The sequence below is a fragment of the Rhinolophus sinicus genome, linkage group LG06, assembly GCF_036562045.2.
Source record: "Rhinolophus sinicus isolate RSC01 linkage group LG06, ASM3656204v1, whole genome shotgun sequence".
Taxonomy (NCBI): domain Eukaryota; kingdom Metazoa; phylum Chordata; class Mammalia; order Chiroptera; family Rhinolophidae; genus Rhinolophus; species Rhinolophus sinicus.
The window spans coordinates 108900551-108923967 of record NC_133756.1 but is presented as its reverse complement, the minus strand read 5'-3'; the positions used below and the strand labels follow the sequence as shown (position 1 = coordinate 108923967).

At 42.9% G+C, this 23417-nt stretch overlaps 1 protein-coding gene across 3 annotated transcripts; it reads left to right on the top strand.

The window, feature by feature from the left end:
- The first annotated feature begins 5409 nt into the window (after positions 1-5409).
- On the top strand, positions 5410-23157 carry PRSS23 (serine protease 23). 3 transcript variants are annotated; one of them, XM_019739595.2, is made up of 2 exons: positions 5410-5518; positions 21628-23157. In XM_019739595.2, the coding sequence occupies exon 2, from the start codon at positions 21641-21643 to the stop codon at positions 22781-22783; it is 1143 nt and encodes a 380-aa protein (XP_019595154.1). In that variant the 5' UTR covers positions 5410-5518; positions 21628-21640; the 3' UTR covers positions 22784-23157. The 3 variants fall into 3 exon arrangements, with proteins under 3 accessions (XP_019595154.1, XP_019595153.1, XP_019595152.1); XM_019739594.2 differs by lacking the exon at positions 5410-5518 and adding an exon at positions 13538-13985; XM_019739593.2 differs by lacking the exon at positions 5410-5518 and adding an exon at positions 13905-14227.
- The last annotated feature ends 260 nt before the right edge of the window (positions 23158-23417 follow it).

The following is a 23417-nucleotide window of genomic DNA, read 5'->3' as shown; positions in this document are numbered from 1 at the left end:
GCCGACACATTATAGCAGGCCCATAGGCTCCCAGGACCTGTTGATTGTTAGTGGGACGACCAGCTTTGGCTAGACCAGGGCACCTACCTACTTTGCAGAATCAAAAATCAAGGGTTCCACCCAGATCGTCTTTCCTAATTTTCCAACTTTTGATCTCATACCAAATCTCATGTTACAACAATTCACATCAGCAGGATGACGTTCATTCTGGAAAGCTGGAAGAGCAGCTCGGCCATGTGTCTAAAAATGTGCACATGGCGGTGTGATTTTTGCATAATGACTTGATTCAGGCTCCATTTGTGCCTTTAACACTCACATTGACATTTTCTCCTTCATAAAACAGACCCCGAACTTAAAAGTCTCATAAAGGAATTCAACAGTTTTCCTTAATGCTGTTCAGGTACGTGTACCTGGCTTTAAAGCAAACCCAGTAACGTGAGAATGGATGTGCACCCGTCAATCAGAGGGCAAGAGATTCACTTTACAGGCTGATACATTCACGTCACAGAATGATTCTTTTCTTCACCAAAGGAACGTCCATAGGGTCCTTGGAAGGGGTAGTCTTTCCTAGTATACTTGAACACTTTGCAAAGTTTTAACCTAAAACGCTGTTTAGACATCACAAGTACTGCGGAAAGAGAAGACTTCTCAGATCAGGCAGATGGCCCTAGGTTATTTTTAGCCATTGCCCCCTTTCAAAGGGAATCCAAATAACTTGTCAACATCTGGTTGGCATTCGGTGCCCTGCTCAAGTTCTGAAGCAAAGCTTATACTTGGATCAAGACTTAGGTCAGTAGCTACTCCTTTCCTTTGTCCAGCTCTCTCAGATGACCCTCACCGCTTTCCCAGACTTGAAATCTTTCTGGGACTTATGTAGCATTTTGTACTGCCCAATTTGAATACTGCCTTAGACATGGTCTTGATTTTATTCATTCTATGAGTTCAGCTATGTGCCAGGTCTTCAAGAAATTTGCCTAAAAAAATAATAGCAGTCGAGGAAATGGAGTGAGAAGGAGCCATCACTGTGTTGAATCAGTGTCTTTCAGTTAGCAAGAATTTATCAGAATGAGAACTGATTTTGGTCACAAAGCAATGTTTCATAGTGGCCCACAGTTAGGCTGTCTTCATGGAAACATTATTAAAATAATAATAGAAAATAAAAGACCACATATAGATCTCAGCCAATCAGCAATAATGTCTTGCAGCCAGAGGGACTGCTTAAGGAATCTGCAATGGGAAACAGACCCGGGATGTTTGTTGGAACTGATGGGGAGACAAGCTCTCTCTTCCACTGGATTTAACCCTCAGAAAATATAAATTGGCAGGTTCTGGGGGTTGTCCTAAAGTGAAATCAACACAGAAGAAAACCTGAGCAGTAGAGAAGCCCAAGTCCTGATGGTATCATTTGAGCCCTGGCATCCACCAGTTCCTGAGGCTACACCTATTTTCAAGAGTTTTTAGTTAAGTGAATAGGCAAATTCACGTATTTATTTAGACAAGTTTGGGTTGACTTTTTGTCATTTGCGAATGAAAGACTCCTGACTCCCCCCTCCCCAAATGGTCTTTATATCAATTACCAAGATCTATGGTTTTTCCATCCAAAATATCTCACATTTATTGGCTCATCTCCATTCCAATGACTGTAATTTAGTGCAGAGTTCTCATGACTTTTTGTTTGAACATGCAAACTCTGAGTTTGTCTTTCAACCTCCACTTTCTCCCATCTTGTCTATCTTCCCAGAAGCTACCCACTTAATCCTCACAAAGCACAGATATAATAAAGGTATTCACTCCACTGCCCAAAAACTTTTACTGACACCCCGTTGCCTAATGAATGCAAAATCCTACAGTCTTTCCCTCCTGTGTGTCTCCTTTACTACATACAGAACGCTTTACTTCTGACACTTTCGGTAACCAAATGTGGGGTTGGGGGTTCCCCACACAGAGCAATTTTCCATGGCACCAGTCTACTATCATAAAATTTATTTCATTTCTGACACTGTCTACCTAGAAATGGTATCAGATCCCACAGGTTAAGGGCTCAGTCCCCAAAACTGACCCCTCCCACTTCAGATGCCAATGGCACATAGTAAGTCCGCCGGCTACCCATAACTTCTGTCCCATTTACCTACAAATGGGAGGTCCCCACAACACCCTCGCTAAGTTTGATTAATTTACTAGAGTGGCTCACAGAACTCGGGGAAACACTTAACTTAGGTTTACCAGTTCACTAAAGGATATTATAAAGGACACAGATAAACAGATACATAAAGGCAAGGTCTGAGAGGGTCCTGAATGCAGCAGCTTCTGTCCCCGTGAAGTTGGGGTACATCACCCTCTTGGTATGTGGATATGTTCACCAACCTGGAAGTCCCCTGAACTCCATACTTTTGGGATTTTATGGAGGCTTTATCATGTGGGCATGACCAATTATCAACTCCATTTCCAGCCCTTCCCCCTTCTCAAGAGAAATGGGGGCGGGGGCGGTGAAAATTCCAAGCTTCTAATCATGGCTTGTTCTTTCTAGTGTGAATGGCCCCTACCGAGGTGCCATCTAGAAGCCCACCCAAAATCACCATTAGAACAAAAGACACTCTTACGTATCACCCAGGAAATTACCAGTTTCAGAAGTCCTGTATCAGGAAGCAAGGTCAAAGACCAAACATTAAAACAAAAGATAGGAGTGCCTTATAATTTAGGAAATTACACGGGTTTTAGAAGCTCTGTGACAGGAACCAGGGTCATAGACCAACATATAGATTTTTTCTATTATCTCACAGCTTCTGAATTAAGTTCAAATTCCTTAGTCTGATATTTCAATCTCTCTATAATCTAGCTGCAATCTCTAGCTTTCCAACTTTATATTCTGCTATATCTCTCATGCAATTTATACTCAAAGTTATGCATTCTGGTTGGGTATTCAAGTCTTCAGGGCAAGTTTGATGTACAGCCAGGTGAACTCGCTATTCCTGTGTCCAAATCCTCCAATTTCCAGGTAAGATGTAGCCTTGTCTTGAAGCCTTCCCTAAATCCTACAGCTGGGGACCTCCTGCACTCTTACAGCCCCTTATCTCTTCACTCCTTGGGACTTTACATATCACTTCCTTTTGTCTTTCTACATTTTATTGTAGCTACTTGTAGATTTGTTCTATCTAGTCTGCTCTCTAGAATTCTTCCCTACTAGATAGCTACTCTCCTTCAGACAGGGTCTGTTTCAGATTTATTTTTGTGTGTATCCCATCCCCTGCCCCCAGTAATATTCCACATATGTTTATCGAATTGGTATAAATGAAGGAATCAGGAAAGTTACTTAACAGATTCTTAGGAAACTTGCCTTTTGGTGAATATTAAAAATAGAATAAATAACCTAAATGTATGTAAACAGATGCTATTGGAGTTCGTGAGGATGCTTGAAAATTGACTTTCTTAAGTACTAAATTTCATACTTTCCCCCTATTTTTGCACTACTAATTTGCCAACACAAAAGTAAAATTACGGTAAATCTTTGACAAAGCCTTAAAAATTCTATATGATGATCAAATACCACATGAGTGTAATTGAAAAAGTGTCTCGTGACTAACAGTCTTCTTTGAGCCATGTTAATAGAAGCAATAGCATGTATTTAAGTCATGTGTTAGAGTTTACAAAATACTAGTACAGACATTACTTCACTCCTGTTTCACAACCCCATGAGATCAGTAGCACAGGAATCATCAGCCTTCAATAAGGAACAGGTAAAGTTGAAGAGAGGCTAAGCAACTGGCAAGTTTCCATAACTAAGAAGATGACAGAACTAGAACTACAGCCCGAGATTTCCGACCCTAGTCCAGAGCGCTTCCCATTATTCCATGCTACTTATCTTAGGCCAACAGATAACCTCGTTCCCTTGTCACTAAGTGATTTAGGATTTATGACCATTGAATTCTGGCCATTGCCATATGAAGAGAGGCCTGGGGACTGGTATAATTCTCTTGCTCCTAAGAGAGAGACATAGGAGGAGAAGTCCTTCCCCCCACCCCGCTCTTTTTTTTCTTCCTGGATATAACTATACATCGAATTTACCTATTATTTCTCCTTCCATCTTGCCACAAGCCTGAGTACTTTTACAAAAAAAACATACTTTTTTAAAGTATAACTTTACACAAAACGGTTTTATTGGTTCACTCATCCTTTCTCCATTAGTCAGGCAAGTATTACCGTGTTTCCCCGAAAATAAGACCTAGCCAGACCATCAGCTGTAATGCGTCTTTTAGAGCAAAAATTAATATAAGACCCGGTCTTATAAACCATAGTATAGTATAGTATAGTATAGTATAGTATAGTATAGTATAGTATAGTATAGTATAGTATAATACTGGGTCTTACATTAATTTTTGCTCCAAAAGATGCATTAGAGCTGATGGTCCAGCTAGGTCTTATTTTCGGAGAAACGGTAATTTTCATACAAAGGTTGAGTCCTTTCAAGCTTAGATCAAGAATACCCAACCTCTGAGTGAACTTCATTTCCCTGATGCTTTGAGATCACTGGGCAGGGGATGAAAGAGTTGACATTAAAATAACGATAGAAGCTGAGGTGGGGGTGCTGCTACCAAGACTGGAGCTGGCCTTGAAGTCAGCAATCAACCCTTCAAAGTGTAGTCTAACAAATCAAAGACTTGTTATTTATTTGTTTTTAATTTTTCTGCAGAAAGGGTCTTAAGGATTTAATAGTTCAATTTTATTGCACTTTTAAACAAAGAGAGAGAGAGAGAGATTGCCATCTCTTGTCCTGAAAGATAAGATTGTTCCGATAACCTCATTTTACCAATATGCTATTTATACACCTGTGAGGTCATAGTAGTCTAGGACTGGGCTGGGCCTTCCTGGATCTTCCTGGATTCCAGCCAAATGCCCTTTTCATTTCAACATGAAAACAAAACATATCATGTCATTTTGGAATGGTGTCACATTACTAGGAGGAGCTAATTTTTATTGGCAGTATGATTCCCAGACTACCCTGCTCTCTACTCCCCCTCTGCTAGATGGAGTGGACCCACTGCTTATCTGGAGAGGATGCCCTCACCCTGGCTGCACACAGTTGTCCAGACAGGACCTCAATGGCCCTGAGTAAAGACAGACAATGTCTATGTGCAAAAGCAGGGCCCACAGAGAGTGTGACGCTTGTGGACGTAGTGACCTCAGAACCATTGCACAGTGTTGGCTTACGTCTTGATTTTCCAGGACAAGACAATAATGTGAACAACTACGTATAGACACCACAGGATCTAGTGTTCTTCTCCCTAATTTTAGTCTGCTGAAAACCCGGATAAAATGTCACTCCTCCTTGAAAGAAATCCCCACCTGCAGCTGCTGGTGTCAGTATTGGAATCTCCTCCCAGCGTGACCTTCGTTGCTCTGTCAGGGTGACAGGCTCTCCAGAGCTGTCACCCTCTGGACTTGCCCTTCCTCCAAGAGAACAAGCTACAGTGGAAGGCACCAGTGTGGCCACAAACTGTGATATCCTCTTGCCTTCATGTGGGTAAGTCCTACCTCACCCTACCCCCAGCTCCTCTGAAAGGGCTTTCTCTCAGTCTGACTTCCTGGTATCAGGGGGAGAGCTAGCCCTCCACATTGTTCTGCAGGCTTTGAAGTGAAAAGAACACGGATGATTATTCTGTGGTGTCCCTGATCTATGTACCCAGGGCATAAGGAACCGGTGATCCTGTGTTTGAACTAAAACAGGTTACTGGCCTGAGACAGCAGGAAGCAAATTGCTTCTACAGATACAAACCCTCCTGCTTTACCCTTGGGCTGGTCGTCCTTACTTTGTTTTCAAAATATGAGAAACTGGCTGCCATTCCCAGGGATGGTGGTGAGGTGCTAGTCCTGGCAAGCTGGCTTGTTTTTCAGTAACTCTCCCTTCCACCAAGGTAAAGGAAAAACCAGAGGCTTCCGACTATGTCTAAGAAGTGCCCAAGCTTCTGAAAACTAAAAATAAGTCTCAAATTTACCTCGTTGTGTGTTTTCAAGGTCAGATTGGCTGATGGTATCAGTCAAAACAGCCAAACTAGGCTTCCCCGTTACCTCTGTTCCAAAGGACTCCCCCATTGTCTACAAAATACTGTCCATTTGGGGCCTTGCTAGGGCGAGTGGGGTTTCGTGCTGGATGTGTCAGGGCTATAAAAAAACCAACACATGATACCTTCCTCAATTAGCTTTTATATTAGTAGCTATCCATAGAGTTGTTATAGTTAAAATAAAAAAAATAAATAAATAATGAGTAGCTAACGTAGTTGGAGAATCAGAGAGCATATAGCATGTTAATATTTTGATACGTGTCCTAATTTAATCCTCACTATAGCCCTATGAGGAGGGTATTGTCACTACCCTATTTTGGAAATACGGAAATGGTGTGCTTGCTGGCTATTCTCCATCTGCCCCCCTCCCAGCAGCTCTCCACCCTTCACTGCCCTGCTTTGTGCCCCGGAGGCTGAGCCTCGCAGACAGCACAACCTGGCTCCCTTGTGAGCTGACTTTGGCAGGCTCCAGAGAGCAGTGGGTGGAAGGAGAGGTCAGAGGATGTCTTTCCCACTCCCTCCCTCTTTGGCACCAGATTCCTCGCAGTAGCTTCATCCTTCCCTGGACTGTACAGGTCCTGGCAGCAAAACTCCTCTGTGATGCTCATTCTCACCACTTGCTTCTTTTATGGCATCTCCTCCCATCTACCTCCTGCCCTAAAAGGAGCGAGGCCTCCCTCCCCACCCCCCCACGTTGCTAGGTCCCGGGTGCTCTCTGCTTTGTTTGTTCCTTCAGCCCTGTCCTCACTTCCATAAGTAGCCACTTCATTAAAATCTCTTCATTTGAACCAGCCAAAGGCAAACTGTGTTCCTGTCAAGAGCCCAGCAGAAGAGGTGCAGCTCAGGGATTCAAACCCACAGTAAGCAGTAGTCGGGGAGAGGAAAAGTAAACTGACAATAGAAATAAAATTATTAGAGTCAAGAGAAAGTTGTCGAAAGTGTTATGGGAAATCAAAGGCCAACAAAAATACTCTGTTGAGGATGTGACATTGTTAGGCCTTTTAAAAATGAATAGAATTGAGACAAGTGGATATGGAGAAAAGAGTTTCAAATGCAAACAAAAGCATTGTGGCCAAAAAAAAGCATAAGCCACATGTTGGGAACAGAAATGGTTCAGTCCCAGAAATGGAGTAAGCTATGGATAGTGTTTCTCAAACTGCACCCTGTACAACTCTGGGGTTCTATGAAATGTTACTACCACACTGAAAAAAAAAGAGTCCACAGTCAAATAAGTTTGGGTCACTTTGAGATCAATCGGCTTAAGCAGGTTTTCCTACACAGGACATGTCAGAGCATTTGAAGGGCTAATATGTATATTTAACTACCTTTTTTTCACAGATAATCTATTGATATCTTCCAGAGTATGGGAGGAAACAGAGTTTGGGAAACACATATTGTCCAATAGGATTCTACAATCCTTAGGAGTTCCAGCGGAGAGATTCAGAACACCCTATCACAGCCAGAACTGAGTGCGTATTCCAAAGGGTTCTGCAGAAAGTCGCTGGGAATGTCACAAGTCAGGGATAAATGATGCCTAAAATGTCATCATATAGCCATAGCATAATTAGTGAAATGTAATTAGTAGGCCAAGTGTCAAATTTGTTATTTTGACTCGACCCATAAAGAAAGAATGGTGAATGGGCATCAAACAGGAATTCTCATTTATATCCTGGAAAATACTGCAGCCCCAGTGGTAAAATTTCATACACAATGGACCCTGTTCTTGTGGCTGGCAAGCCAAGTTATTTCAGACCTGATATTTTAAGCTAATTAAAATGAGCCAGGTTCTGTGCTAGATTACAAAACCAGACAATAACCACAAAGATTTTTAAAAACTATAAAGACTAGAAAATCATAAAGACTAGAAAGAAAAACAGAGTTCCTGTAAGGAACTCTGGACCACTTGAGGTTGAACATGTAACTATATAACTACAATATAAGATATCATTTCAATACAATTTTCTGAAAACACAGAATGAACTTACATATCTAGCACTGAAGGGTTTCAGAGAAGAGTTGATATTTGAGCTTGAAGGACGAATAGAATTTGCCTGCAGAAAAAGGAGAAACTTCATGAAAAATGCCAAATTTGAATATCCAGACCCCATATTTAACCATGTAAAAGCTTACTCCTTATAAGACAGAAAAGAGAGCGTCCAATATTTATGAATAAATATAAACATAAATTAAAAACAAAAGGATTTTCAAAAAAAATGCCTTTTAAAGCATTGGAGGTATGGTAGAAAATTGTATAACGTGAATGTAAAGAGACTGCCAAAAGTTTATTGAAGTCTATTTCAAGGTCAGCAGCTCTGCTGCTTCTTAAAGAAAGAAAAAATATCTTTATTTTCTCTTTTGTTCTTGATCATGAGATCCAGTAGGCAAACAAGTACATCAGAGAAGTCCCCTGCTGGTCTCTGGAGATTTTCTGAATTTGACCAGAGAAAATGAGAAACACAGTTATTTCAAAATGTTTCTAATTTTTTAGTTTAAAATAATGCCCACAGTATACAGGAAATTGCTAATGCCAAAGCCTGTCTTTCTTCCTGATAATTTTAGATTGCTATATTCTATTAAGTAGGATTAGAGTAAAACTTTTTTTGCTGTGTAGCTTTTTTTTTAAGGTACCATATGTACCAATATGACAATTTAACTGTACAACTATTTTATATATTAAGCTTTTATATATTACACCTTCACATATTTATATTCAGAGTGTACTGACTACTTTTCTTTCTATACACTTAAAATGAGTAATCTATATTTAACAAAAACAAGAATTTTAAAAAAGTTTTAAGTGCGATACAAATACATTTGTTTTATTAAGTGCTGTAAAGATTTTTTCTAGTGGTTCTTTTTGTTAGCTTTTTATTAATGACGGGAGTTTGTTGTGGTTTCATTTTTACCACGTAATAGTTTAGATCTACCATCATAAGAAAAAAAAATCTGGTTTTGCCCTTAAAACACTGACAAATATGTGGGTCTGACAATATTAGTTGGCTCAATAGATGTTTGTTGAATAAATAAACTGATGGCACCCAATCTCCATAGGGGAGATTAGGAGACAAGACAAAAAAATACAACCCTGGCTCCGATTTGAATCTATAGTTTTTCCTAAGTTCAATACTAAGAAACTCTTTGTTGCCTACAGACCAGACCTATGACAAGAAAGTTTGGGGACTGAATAGGAATCCCAAGATAATTTCATTTTACAAAGACTGGATTAAACTTTTTAGCAGTGATACTAAAACAACTTGATTCATTCATTCATTCAACATATTTTAAAACGTTTATTGAGCATTCACAGTAGTAGTAATAATATTAATAAGAGGCAATGCCAATTTAGAATTTATTTTGTGCTGAGTCCTGTGCTGTGTGCTTTGGACTGATTATCTCACTGAGTTCTTACAACAGCCCTGAATTAGCCCCATTGTACAGATGAGAAAAGCGAGGTACAGAAAGTTGCATAGCTTGCCCATGGTCACCCAGCAATTATATGAATTCTAAATTGAATCCAAGTCCGTCTGACTGGAGTTCCACATTCTTTGCTCCCCGAGGACCCCATGGTAGAGGTTCTCCCCCCAAAAATGTGGATGATCTTCCATAAGGATAAAAATGTCATGGACTCAAAGACTGTAACAGCAGGTCATCTAGTCTTTCTTTTTACAGATAAGAAATCAAGGCCAGGCCAGAAAATGAGGTGATTTACCCAAGGTCACAGAAATAGGTTTAAAATGCCCCTTCTCAACCCTCTGGGTTGTTTCTCAGTCCATTTCTCTTTTCACTCACTACATGGGGCTCAAAATCCCCTTACTGAGTAAACCACTAGATCCATATTATCACAGAAATAAGAAACCATATGGAAATGATTTTTAAATATGTCATTTTATCTACTTAGAAATAATCCTCATTGATAACTTTCAAACTGACAACTTATTGAAGCTGCATACGGATCCTGGCCTCAGGAAAATAAGCACTAAAACTGAGCTTAGCAGTTTAGAGTTGGCGTTGGGTCTCTCACCTCCCCGCCACCCTAAGTTTCCAATTATCTTTCGGTGCCATCTCATCTCCTGCTCTGAGACCATTTAACAGCCTGTTACTAAGTGATTGCACAATTGGAGCAAAAGCAAGATAGAATCAAAAGGATGTTTAGAGCTGCAGCAGACATCAGCAACTGATTCAACCTTGTCATCGTAAGCTCCAGAAAAGGGAGGTCTGGGAAGCAATATAACACAAAACAGAACCTGGTAAAAGAGTTGGACAGACTGAGCAGAAGTCACAACTGTGTCACTTAGTAGTAAAGCACTGAGTATCCTATTTAACCGCTTTGAACCCCAGTACTCTACAGCTCTGTCATTGCAAAATGGAAATAATCATAGTCTCTATTTTTCTGTTTGTCTCGAAGATTACTTGCAATGAAGTATATTCCACACTACCTGACAAACAGCATACATTCAATAAGCATACCTATAATTATTACAGTCTAATCCTCAGTCTATCCCTTCCATTCACTTAACTGATTTTCTTATGTCTCTAGTGTTAAGAACCCAATGAGATAATATTTGGTAAAGTCTTGCTCAGATTTTCATCCTTTGAGCTTTGGCTCAAATTCTACCACTTCGCAGAAGGCCAAAATGGGAATTAATGATACCCTCCCTCTTCTATGCCCTTTAGCTCTAGCCTGATCCAGCCTATGTCTCATTTTCTCTTCTCTTTGATTTTGCTTTGTTTATATCCATAGCAGAAATCCCTAGAGGTGAGGGATTGCTTTCTCTCTCACACAGCCCCTGTACAGTCACCTAATACATAGCACAAACTCAGTGAACGTGTGGGCCTTACCCTGAATGCATTTTTAACAACTCAATTTCTACGCAGATGAAAAGTCTTTGAGAATTACAATAATGGAGTTGAACTGAGTTCTTAAGAAGCAGTGAAGGTTTTCTGGGTTTTTCTTTTTCTTTTTTTTTTTTTCAGGGAGGGAAGAGGACAAGTACAAAAAGAAAAGCAAATATCTAGCGAGGCTCAGCCTGATGACACCTGCTCTTTACGCAGGACTTCTCTTAGAAGTCAAAGTACTCTATAGATCTGTCACTGTCCTTACAGCAATCACAGTGACAACCTAACAGCCAGGTAGTAACCTCTCATTGTACTATTGACAGCTCCAGGAAGCAAAAGAAGCTAGCGGTGCTTGTTCAAGACCTGAGCTCCCCTGGGTCATCTGTAGTTAGAACTCCTGTCTGGGTAGGGGGTGAGGGACCTGAGACTGGCTGTGGGAGTGGCCATAGGGGAGGGATGTGCTCTTTGGTCCTTCTGTGCCTCGGTTTATCTCTCTGAGTGATGGGAATAACTATCTTATTGTCTATGATTGTACATTCCCAAACAGGTTACTATGTAATTTTTAAAACTGCCAGGACAAATGAGCAATGACTATCAAAGTGGTTGAGGTGGTGCTCCAAAGCAGAGCTAAGGTACGTTCTTGTTGCCTAACAGATATAACAAGAGCTAACATTTAATAAGTCCTTACTGTGTGTTAGTCAGTGTGCAAAGCATCTTATGTGTATTATTCACTCAATTATTAACACAACCCTATGGGGCAGTCTCCATTTTACAGAGGAGGAAACTGAGGCACAGAAAGGGTAAGCCAAAGGCTACACAGCTGGTAAATGGCAGAGCCTTGAACAGTACTCACATAGTTGAACGCCACTGGCATTCTCTTAATTATGTTGCTATTCTGTCTTCCTGTGGCCATCTCTTTAGTTTGGAGCCAAGCACGATGCTTTATGTATAATATGTGCTAAATAAATATTTGTTGAGTTGGAGTAAAAGTAATAAAACTCAAGCATAATTGGGACATCTCTCCCTTTTTCCTCTCCTTCCAATTCCACCTTCGGCTCCTCTATTCAGTATTTGACTTTTAATGATGTTTCTCCAGTTGGGAGCTACAGGTCCTTGGAGGGCGATAATTTATTTATTTTTCCTATTTATGATAATAAATGAATATAAACACCTTCTCCAGTTGGGAGCTACAGGTCCTTGGAGGGCGATAATTTATTTATTTTTCCTATTTATGATAATAAATGAATATAAACACCTTCTGGACCATTGGGATAAGCTTCTGATACAAGTACTGTCTCGTGATTTCAGGGCCTGTGTGTGCTATGCCTTGGCACCAGGAGTTACCACTTCAGTCATTGTGCTAATAAGAAAGGAACAGCTCAAAGTTAATCGCTAAGTGATTTTTTAGAGTCAAGTGAAAGTGAAATTCTGTATTCCAGTGACACAGGGTATGAGGAAAGAAGGTGTGATAGCTGGAACAGGGAAAAAGGTGAGAGAGTCAGGTCATTACAGGGTACCCCACACACCATGAGAGTGGTAGGGCTACACAGAACTCAAATGTACTCAACCTAGGCAGTCAGCACCACGTGATGCTAAGTAGTAGTTGAGTAAACTACTAATTTAAAATTTATAGTTCTGGGAGGAGATTTTTATAGTTATAGATTTGTTTTGGTTTTATTCCAGAGTTGTTCAAAAGCTGTAACATAAGCTTATACGTGGTTTTACTCATATTATATACAGAGGGTGCCAACAAAATGTATACCTTTTAAGGGAGAAAAACTGTATTAATTGTAATACTCAATATATACCGATAACAAAAGATGAATACAAGTCACGGTTGACCTCTGCAGTTACAAGAGGTGCTCAAAGTGGTTACCATCAGCGTCCAGACACTTCTGATTGTGCTAGGGCTTGAGCATAGATAACCTCTCTACCTTTTTTGGGCACCCTCTGTATTACTACAACATTTAAAAAATAAACTAAGCCAATACTAAGCAAATTGCGCCCTTAAAATGGTGGAGAATAGTGGTTTCCCTCACTTTTGAGACTCACCACACAGTAACATGTATTGAGGGCTTTCCTATTTAAAGTAGATTACATACCTGGCTCTTAGGTTGTCACAAACACATTCGGCATGTCATTAAAACTTGGGTGTGAGATAGTGTGCTAGGCCCTCTTTTTTAGAGCAGGTGTTGATGGGAGAAAAGAAAGCTAAAAGGCCTGACAGGAAAAAATGTGCCCTCTGTGCTTTGGGACAAGTCATTAGACCTGTAAGACCCCTCAGGTTCCTTACCTGTAAAATAGTGGTGATCTGTACCTTCACCAGGACGGCCTATCTGCAAAGCTGGTTCACAGAAGGTGCCCAGTAAATGGTCATCTACATAAAACACTGATGTACCTGGGAAAGAATAGGAAGGTTGTAGCACTAGGTTCTGAAGTGGCACAGTCACCCGCGTGACTGGAGGAAGACCACGAATGGTGGGCCCTTGGAGTGGCTCTAGGAAGCAGGCCCACTGGCCGAGGAGGTGGCTCCACCAGCTGGTGCCTCGGTAAAGCGCTGAGGCCGATGGGCTCACCAGCCAGCCTGCCACTCAGGAGCTGCCCAGCGCCTGGCTTGCTCCGGACCCCAAGCGCCGCACTGGGTGCTGTAGTGGAGCCAAAGCACTGCTGGTCCTGTCAGCAGAACGCAGGTTTCCGGTTCCTTGGAGGCACCTGAGAGACTGGGTGAAGCGGGAAGGAACTCGGCCATCACCTAAAAACTCCCTAAGCGCTTGCAGGGGAGCGCACGGGGCTCCCCATGCACCAGGTGTGGCCTGCATTCCCAGTTCTGTCGAACTTGGGGAAACCTGGATTTTGTGAGCCGGCAGCGGACTCCTAGGCGCGCTCAGGAGGCTGCGCCCCTGCCCCGGGGTGCGCGGTGTTGGAAGGGTGAAGGCGCGTGGGACTTGGGCAGGGCCGGCCCTCCCCGAGAACCGGCGCTGACTGGCTGGAGCCGAGAGGCCGGGACAGGAGAGTGCGATCGCGCCGCCGGGGCCCACCTGCGCGGGGCCGAGCGGCCCTCCTCGGGCCGGATGCGGACAGCGAGTGGAAGGGGTGCGAGCCGTGTGCGGGGTGGGAGTGGAAGGCGGGCGCGCGGCCTCCCCGAAGAAGGAGGCGGGGCGGGCGGGCCTCGGGAGGCGCGGGGGGCGGACCCGCTCGCTGCCGGCGCTGCTTCCCCGCCCGCTAGCACTCTGTCTCGCCGCGGGTCAGGCATGGGAGCTGCGCGCGCCCTCCCGGCGCCCACACCTGTCTGAGCGGCGCAGCGAACCCGGGCCCTGGCGGGCATCTCGGCGCGGGTGAGTGCGGGCGCGGCTGGGGCTCCCTCTCGGACGCGGGGGAGCGCGGCGCGGGGAGGAGCCGGACAAAGGGCTGGTGCGCGCGGGGTCGGGTGACCTCGCCCAGGCCGCCCTCGGAGCTCGAGGGCTGGGACCCACAGCCTGAAGGAGCTCCGCGCTGCAAGGCACTTGGATTCACGCAGTGTTACCCGCGAAGCGGATGGGGAAAGACGGTTCTGCAACTGCTATCATGGGTACTTGGTGGGAGTAGAGAAAGAGCCGGCTCTGGGCAAACCCTCTGGCTGGACGGTGGCAACTGCCCCCACCTCCTACACACAGACACACACCACCACCACCACCACTTGTTTTCCTTGAGTTTTGCATATGTGTATCCCAGCAAGATCTGAACATTAATGTTTAACCTTGGGCACGTGACTGTGAACACACATTAGCAAGCAAAGAAAGTGCAGCAAACACAGGTTGGGGAATAGGATCTTTTCTTTGGAGCCTTGATTGATGACCGTTTGTTTCCCTAGAAAGTACTGTCTGAACTATCAGTGGTTGAAAGCAAATGTTTCTTCTTCAGCCTGTGGCCATTCATCACGAGTTAACTTTTAAATAAAAGTTTGAAAAAAAAAGTTTTAAAAATGTTTTAAAAGAGGAGAAATAAGAATTGTTTAGGTGAAGGAAAACCGCCACTCCCCTCCTGAGTACAAATTAGGTTTGCTTTCCAACGTCTTATGAGAAATCCTATTTGTTTTATTGCCCTGTGGGCGACACCCACAAGACTTCAGAAACAGCCCCTAGCGGGTGGGAAGCTCCCGGTTGGTGTTGGCATGTGGCTGACTTCTCTCAGCTCCTGAAATTGAACTTGAGGGGTCCCGGAGTGCTTTTTAGGAGCAGATAGGCCAATGCCAGAATTGTTTTAACATGGCTATGTGAGAAGGAGTTGAATTTATAGTTTGAAGTCAGCTGTGGCCAAAAGCCAAATGCCAAATTAATATCAGGGTATTTATTGCACTTGTTTCAGGATTCTACTTGTGTATAAGAGCATCTAAAATAGACCTTACTTATCACTGTGTCTCTCAAGAAGTCTGTTAGATGTGAGCAGATTGGAAGTGGAGTGGGGAGAAGGAACTTAGGAAATGCCACAAAAAAGCCATCGTATTTACTTATGAAAGTGTTGTGATGATATGCACGCCATCTGCATTCGGATGAATTGTTTAACTTGTGTTTGTCCCACTTAAAGTCAGGAGATAACTTGTCATGCTTTCCTGTGCCTGAACTGGAAAGAAGCATTTTTCCAGGGTAACTAACATAGATCTTAATTTGTAACACTGACAACTTATTCAGGTAGATGGTGAATGGTGGGCACATTTTTCTGTCTGTAGCATAAGTGCCAAAGTGCCCATTAGTGGATCTGAGAACATTACAGGCCCGTCTCTGCAGTGTTTAATAAGAGTCTCAGTTTCTCCTGCACATTTCTTCTCATAGATCCCTTCGGATTCAATCCACCAGGCATTATTCATGCAGAACTCCCACTGACTCCCGGGAATTTGTTTCTCATGGACTCACAATTGACAGTTTTATACACTCAGTTCTTGTTCTGCTTCCAGGTTTGTCACAGGTCCCTGGGATAGTTCATTTTGCCTAAAATCTGACAGAGAAGAAGTCAAGGTTCGTTTGACCACAGGATTATGTGCAGGGTGACTGGACTTGTAAATGCCTTGCATTTCTTTCTTGTACAAGACTATAATTTTTAAACCATTATGTGATCAGGTCCGTTTTCCTTTAACAGGTTCTGTGACTTTGGAAAATGAGAGCAAGCCTGGCTGCAGAGTATTCACAGAGCTTTGTTCATTTTTAGGTCTTTGCTTTAGGAATTAGCATGGTTTCACTCTTCAGTATCCCTGGCCACGGATTCCATGGAAAACCCTTTGTCATCCTTCCAACTGCTGTTCAAAACTTTTATCTTCACAAATTTTCCCACTGTTTCTTTCTGTCTTTGCTGTGTCTAGTGCTCAGAGGAGTTCATACATTGTACAATAGAGAATGTATGTCCTAAGGATTAGATTTCCCCTCCCAGCACTTACTTGATTTAGGAGTTAGATCAGTCTCCCAACACTTGCCCTCTTGAGGAGACTTGTGTTGTTGCAGTTTTGAAGACTAAGGTGCAGGGAGGGCTAGGAGACCGCAGTCTCGGTGCCATCTCAAGCAGAAGCGTTGATGTTTTCACATCTGATAATGTGCAATGTCCCTTCACCGTAAGGTTAGTAGAGGTCTTATGAGGTGGCACCATCCTCATAAGGTATACGTATTTTTAGATAGTGGACAGCGGAGCCGTGGCTCATATTGAGTGATGGAGCATGGAATGTGTCATCCTCTTGTGAGTCAGATGTACAGAATTGGAAAAGGAATACAGTTTCCATATTACTACGCATGGCGAAAAAATATTTGCCTACCTTCATTTTCCATTCTGCTCTGCCCTTTAGGTGAAGGGATGCATGAAAATACTTAGTTGGGAACTTTAAAAAATAATTATGTATAGGAGGAATCCTTATCCAGTAAAGGCTTATTCCTAGAAATGAAATGTTGTAGACCCGAATTTTCTACATCAGCATTTAGATGTAATGAGGATAAGACGTGGAAATCTTCATTCCTTTTTGAAAGATGTGGTTTTTCCAGACAGTTCTTTATGGATAAGGTGACTCATGTGTAAAGGCAAAAGAGAATTTAAAGTTATGTAACCCATTAGTTACCTTTCCAGTTGTGCGCTTATGAATGTTTTTATTACATCTGTTTGCATCCCAGAGTGTTTATGTTTAAATAAATTGAAATGGGCATAGTGCAAGCTTACCTAGAGTTTATAAAAATGGAAACAATAATTATTTGTTTCCTGGGGAATTATTCTATTATCAGGTGAGTTGAGAAATTAGTGGAAAGCCACCAACCTAATTTTAAAGCATCACAGTTATTCTCGGTGTGTTATTAGTGGGGGAGGGGTCAGGAGAAGGTGGGAATTAGTGGGTAGTAGGATTGGGTCTCCCTCACACTTTCCTGGCAGCACTGACATCCAGCCATCCCTCCACTCCATTCTTAAAAGCTGCCCTCTGCTGGAGGCCTTTGTTTCCTTTGAAGACGAATCAAGGAAATCTTGTCACCCAGATAAGTGAGAGATGAACATGATAAATTTTGCTTTTCCTTTTTCCCAATGCCTCCACCCTCCATAATTTTGTGGTTAAAAGCTCCTGAGTGGCAAATGACAGTGCAGCCGCTGTCTATAAACAACATCGTGCCTGACCTGGACTTTTGTGACCCTGGGAAATGACAAAATTAGAGAATCCTGGGCCTGAAAAGACGAGAGCTGAAAAGCCGTAAGGAGATCATCTGGCTCAGGTCACTATTCATAATTTCTCAACCACCTCAAATACATATTTGACAAAGGAGTGAGCAGTTTATGAAGCTTGTAACTTTAATCCAGATGTCAGTTTAAACCCTTCTGGGGACCTGAGAACAACTTTACCTCCAATTTCTGATTAGGTACTTAAAAACCAAATCAATCTGGAATATTTTTTTTTTTTTAAGATTTTATTGGGGAAGGGGAACAGGACTTTATTGGGGAACAGTGAGTACTTCCAGGACTTTTTTCCAAGTTAAGTTCTTGTCCTTTCAATCTTAGTTGTGGAGGGCGCAACTCAGCTCCAGGTCCAGTTGCCGTTTCTAGTTGCGGGGGGCACAGCCCACCATCCCTTGCGGGAGTCGAGGAATCAAACTGGCAACCTTGTGGTTGAGAGCTCACTGGCCCATGTGGGAATTGAACCAGCAGCCTTCGGAGTTAGGAGCATGGAGCTCTAACTGCCTGAGCCACCGAGCCAGCCCTTGATCTGGAATAATTTAACTGTACCAATTTTTAAATCTGAATTACAGTTTGTTTGTTTTTTAATGCAGTTTTATAGCTTTTGGAGTTACATAGAAACTTTAATCAAGATAGAAAATGTCAGAACACGGTTTGATCCCACAAGATAATGAATGGAGTTTAATACTACAGAGAACTTGTAAGCAATGTTTCAAATGAATAGAATTAGTGTTTTATGAGGTATTTGAAAAGTTTATTTTTAAGAGATTAGAACTTCACTCTGCCCTATGTTTTAGCAGTCCTTTACTTACCTGGCTGACTTCTTAACTGGTTAAATGACTGGAATTTAAGTTGTAAGGAATCTGAATTAGTAATATCTAATATCAGTCTAGAAGAGTAATAGTCTAGTAATATTCTGTGGTAGACTCTTCAGCGTTCTCTAATAGCATTTTGTGATGTTTAAGTGATCCTGGGGGGTCCTTGGCATAGTCATCCATCATTTTTGCTAAAAAACAAAGTTGATCCTCTATATTGAGATGTTGGAATGAAGCTTTGGCCAGTGAGAGAGCCTAGCTGACCGCCCAGCACTCACACCCAAGAAAAGGCTTGTTCTCATTTCTCCATACCCATTAACTTTCTTGAACTGGTTTCTAAAAACGTTGTTTCTTTTCGAAAGACAGACATTTAAAAACAAACAAGAAAAGCGGTAAGTCATGGTGGCACTTGTGAAATGAGGCATGCTTCAAAGCCTTTGAAAGTACTTTTTAAACAGGGGTTTGCTATACAGGCAAAGCCCTTAGAAAAATGAAATTAGAGTTAATTTTCCCTGAGAGGGAGTTCATTCATTAATACAAGGTTCCTAATACAAGGCTTTTTAAAAGTGTATTTGAACTAGTTTCAGACTCTTTCCTGCCATTCTCTTGCCTGACACCCTTGCCAATGGACTATTTTAGTTTTTGGATAAATGGATAAAGCCAAAGGACGGCTGCCACTGGAGCTGCAGTAGATAATTCAAACTCTATGTTCCCAGGATCCAATTAACATACAGATTTCAAGTTTGGGATTTGAAAATGCATGATCTAGATAATAATGTGAGCGTACGAGTATGTTAACTGTCATGTTTGTCATGCACGTAGAAAATATTATCTACAACTTATGATGATACATAGTATAATACTATCTCATCTCCTCTCTCTCCCCAAGAATCATATTTTGAAAACAGGAATAGTTGGCTGCTTGCCCCTCTGTCTGGATTCTGTGTTTTCTTTCTTAAGATAAGCTGAAGCAAAACTTGGCTTACCACATCTGCTGCACAACGCTAGCTAGCAGGCATTAACATTCTCTGCGTTAGTCAAAGGGAGGAGGAGTGGTGTCTAAGGGTCCAAGATACAGCCCGAATGGAGATACATGATTCCTCTTAGTACACATCACATTTGGCAGGGATTCTGGTGTGTGGGGGCTTTAGTCACCTAGACAGCAACGTACATAGAGAAAAGGTAGTCCAAGCCCTAGATACATCCACGCGCTGAGTCCTCGGCCAGGAGATGTGAATAACCAGATAAAGAGCCGTCCCCCAAAGTCTCCTCAAGGGTTGACCTCACCATACCTCCCCCACCTGTAAAGTTCCCAGTGGGGAGGAGGCCTCTACTAGCATTAGCATCCCCTCCCTCCCTCAGTCTTGACAATACCCTCGACAAGCACATACAAACGTGTGTATGCACACACACTCCATGATTTCAAGGATTTAGAGAAATAATTAGATGTGTTACCTCCCCACAAAAGGGCCCAGGAACCCTTCTTATTTGGAAAAAGTGGAGAGAATCTGTTTCAAGGAATCGGGAAGTCCCAAGGAATTGGCTTTTCCAAGACCCCATTCCTTTCTTTTCCCATCCCTGTTCTCCCTGACAGCGTGGAATCAAAGAGAGAGATAAGCTAAAAGATCCCAGAGGTGCGTGGGGCACCATACATCTTAGAAATATAGTCTGTGGATGTGGGTTGGCACGCTCAGCTGGACTAGATCAGCTCAATGGGATTTTTCAGTTTTATGTAAAAGAAAACAAAGGCACCCCAAAGTTGCCAGCAAGGCTGTATTCTCAAGGAGGAAGAGGGTGAGAATAAGGAAACAGTCTCCTCCTGACTCCTGCTAGATGCCACTAGCCTCTTGAGACCGACACGCTCCTTGTCCTTGTTTTGGGATATTTGATTGTGAGTGAATTATCCCACCTGCTAAGTCAGCTTCCTTCAACAGAAGATTCAGAGCCAACTGATGCTTGAACATTTATGAAAGTACTACTTCCCACCTTTTTGTTGTTGTTGTTTTTCTTGTGGGGTGATTGATCTTGATCTTTAAACATACCTTTCAGGATAAAAATCCATAGCCCTTCATAATCTAGCTCTTGCCTGCTGCTTCCACCGCGACCTCTGTCCCACCCTTGCTCAGCAAAGCATAATTCCTGGAGGGAGTCGCACTTTTGCAGGTCTCCCCGCTCTTGCACAGACTGTTGCCCCCTCTCTCTAAGAGTTCCCTTCACTCTATCATCCGCTGTATAACTTCTGTTGAACTTCAACACCCATCACAAGCATCACCACCCCTGGAACACCCCCCTGTTCTTCCTCGTCCCCACAACTGATTTCGTGCTCTTTCTCTGAGCTACCACTCAACAAGCATCATTCAAGAAAAGTATTTTTTGAGCCACACCATTCATCCACTCCCTCTTCCACTAATACAGGCCTTCATTCACTAAATCTTTGTTGAGCGCTCGCTAGCATCGGCCCAAATTCAAGACATGTAGACTAGCTGGGAACGCAGATACAAAGAGCTGAAAAAGTCACCAACAGTAACCGTCATAATGTGATCAACCTTGGACAAAGGTCCTGGTACGATATGACAAAATCCAAAGGAAAAAGGAATCTTTTGTTAGAGGCCTGACTACTCAGAAACTAAATTTGTAATAGTTAAGGTTGTTCAAAATGCAAAGAAAAGAAGTGACAGGAGTCCCAGTAAGTGGCACTGTGGAGCCATCCTTGATGCCTTGTCACTCAGTAAGCTGAGTAATTTAAATTTACCCTCTCACATGGACAAGTTGCTCTGAACATTATCCAAATAGAAGCTATAATGAGAACGAGAGAAAAGAAAGGCAGGGGGACCAAAGCGGTAGGAAAACACAAAGGTTTAGAATGAAGCACAAAAAAGGCTCAGAATTACATGGAAATTGGGGCAGGTCCTTCAGTTCATCTGGGGATCAATGAACACATTACACACACACACACACACACACACACACACACGCACTGCGCTGCAGTGGGCCGTCACCTGGGGCATCTTAAACATAGAAGCGAATGAACGCCCGATTTCATTTTGGGCATACAGCCACAGGAATGTTCCAAGGTCAAGCCCTTGCATTGTAAGTGAGACCATTATCTAGGGATTCCTCTCTACACCCTGATTCCTGAGGAGGGTTCACAGACTTAGAAACAATGACAGGCATGCAGCCGACCTCTTCCGCGGTAAACCAGTGCCCAGTCAACCCTCGCCCTCCTGACCCGCTTGTCTTTGTTCCTACAGAGTGGTGCTCAGCATGGCGGGGATTCCAGGGCTCCTCTTCCTCCTCCTCCTCCTCTTCTTCCTCCTCCTGTGTGCTGTCGGGCAGGTGAGCCCCTCCAGTGCCCACTGGAAACCCACTTGGCCTGCTTACCGCCTCCCTGTCGTCTTGCCACAGTCCACTCTCCACTTAGCCAAGCCAGACTTTGGGGCCGAAGCCAAATTGGAAGTGTCCTCTTCATGTGGACCCCAGTGTCATAAGGGAACCCCACTGCCCACATATGAAGAGGTCAAACAGTACCTGTCTTATGAAACGCTCTATGCCAACGGCAGCCGCACAGAGACGCAGGTGGGCATCTATGTCCTCAGCAGTGGCGTGGGGGAGTCTTCAGGAAAATCTCGGAGGAAACGGCAGATTTATGGCTATGACAGCAGGTTCAGCATTTTTGGGAAGGACTTCCTGCTCAACTACCCCTTCTCAACGTCGGTGAAGTTATCTACAGGTTGTACCGGCACCCTGGTGGCCGAGAAGCACGTCCTCACCGCTGCCCACTGCATACACGATGGGAAAACCTATGTGAAAGGAACCCAGAAACTTCGAGTGGGCTTCTTGAAGCCCAAATTTAAAGATGGTGGTCGAGGGGCCAACAACTCCAGCTCAGCCGTGCCCGAGAAGATGAAATTTCAATGGATCCGAGTGAAACGCACCCACGTGCCCAAGGGTTGGATCAAGGGCAATGCCAACGACATTGGCATGGATTATGACTATGCTCTCCTGGAACTCAAAAAACCCCACAAGAGAAAGTACATGAAGATTGGGGTGAGCCCTTCTGCCAAGCAGCTGCCCGGGGGCAGAATCCACTTCTCTGGTTATGACAACGATCGACCGGGCAATTTGGTGTACCGTTTCTGTGATGTCAAAGACGAGACCTATGACCTGCTCTACCAGCAGTGTGATGCCCAGCCTGGGGCCAGTGGCTCAGGGGTTTATGTGAGGATGTGGAAGAGACAGCAGCAGAAGTGGGAGCGAAAAATTATTGGCATCTTTTCAGGGCACCAGTGGGTAGATATGAATGGTTCTCCACAGGATTTCAACGTAGCTGTTAGAATCACCCCTCTCAAATATGCCCAGATTTGCTATTGGATTAAAGGAAACTACCTGGATTGCAGGGAAGGGTAACACGGGATACCTTCCTGGCGGCACTTAATGGTCTTCACGTACTTATTTTAGGAGAGGCCAAATTTTGTCATTGGTGTGTGTGTGTGTGTGTGTGTGTGTGTGTGTGTGTGAGTGTAATGTGTCATAATATCTTTTACCTAATTTTTTAAAATTGCAAGATGACTGGCTTTGTTATTTGAAAATTGGTTTGTGTATCATAGCAGCATTTAAACAGTTTGAAAACATACTTTGCATAGAAATAAAAAAGCATACTGATGTTTGGGGCAATAGGGAGTATTTAGCGGTTAAGTTAATCTTTTACTTTTTGAGAACTTTGATTTTTATTTCATCTGAACTTGTCTCAAAGGTTTATATTAAATATGTGGCATACAGGAGATATAAGTTCTTATGTGTGTATGTGTGTATTTTCTCCTGAAACTCATCTTGGTTTTGTCACCTTTTTTTTTCCCTTTTTTAATGCCTAATCACTAATGTTTCCAGATGGCAGTGTTCCCTACCACATACAGCGCTTAGGAACTTTCACAATACTTCTTAGATCGGCAGTTGTAATATTTTGGATTTGGGGGTGTTTGCACAGTAGTTCTTGATCAGTAAAATAATTTGCTGACCGTGTTGGTACACATATTAAACTAGA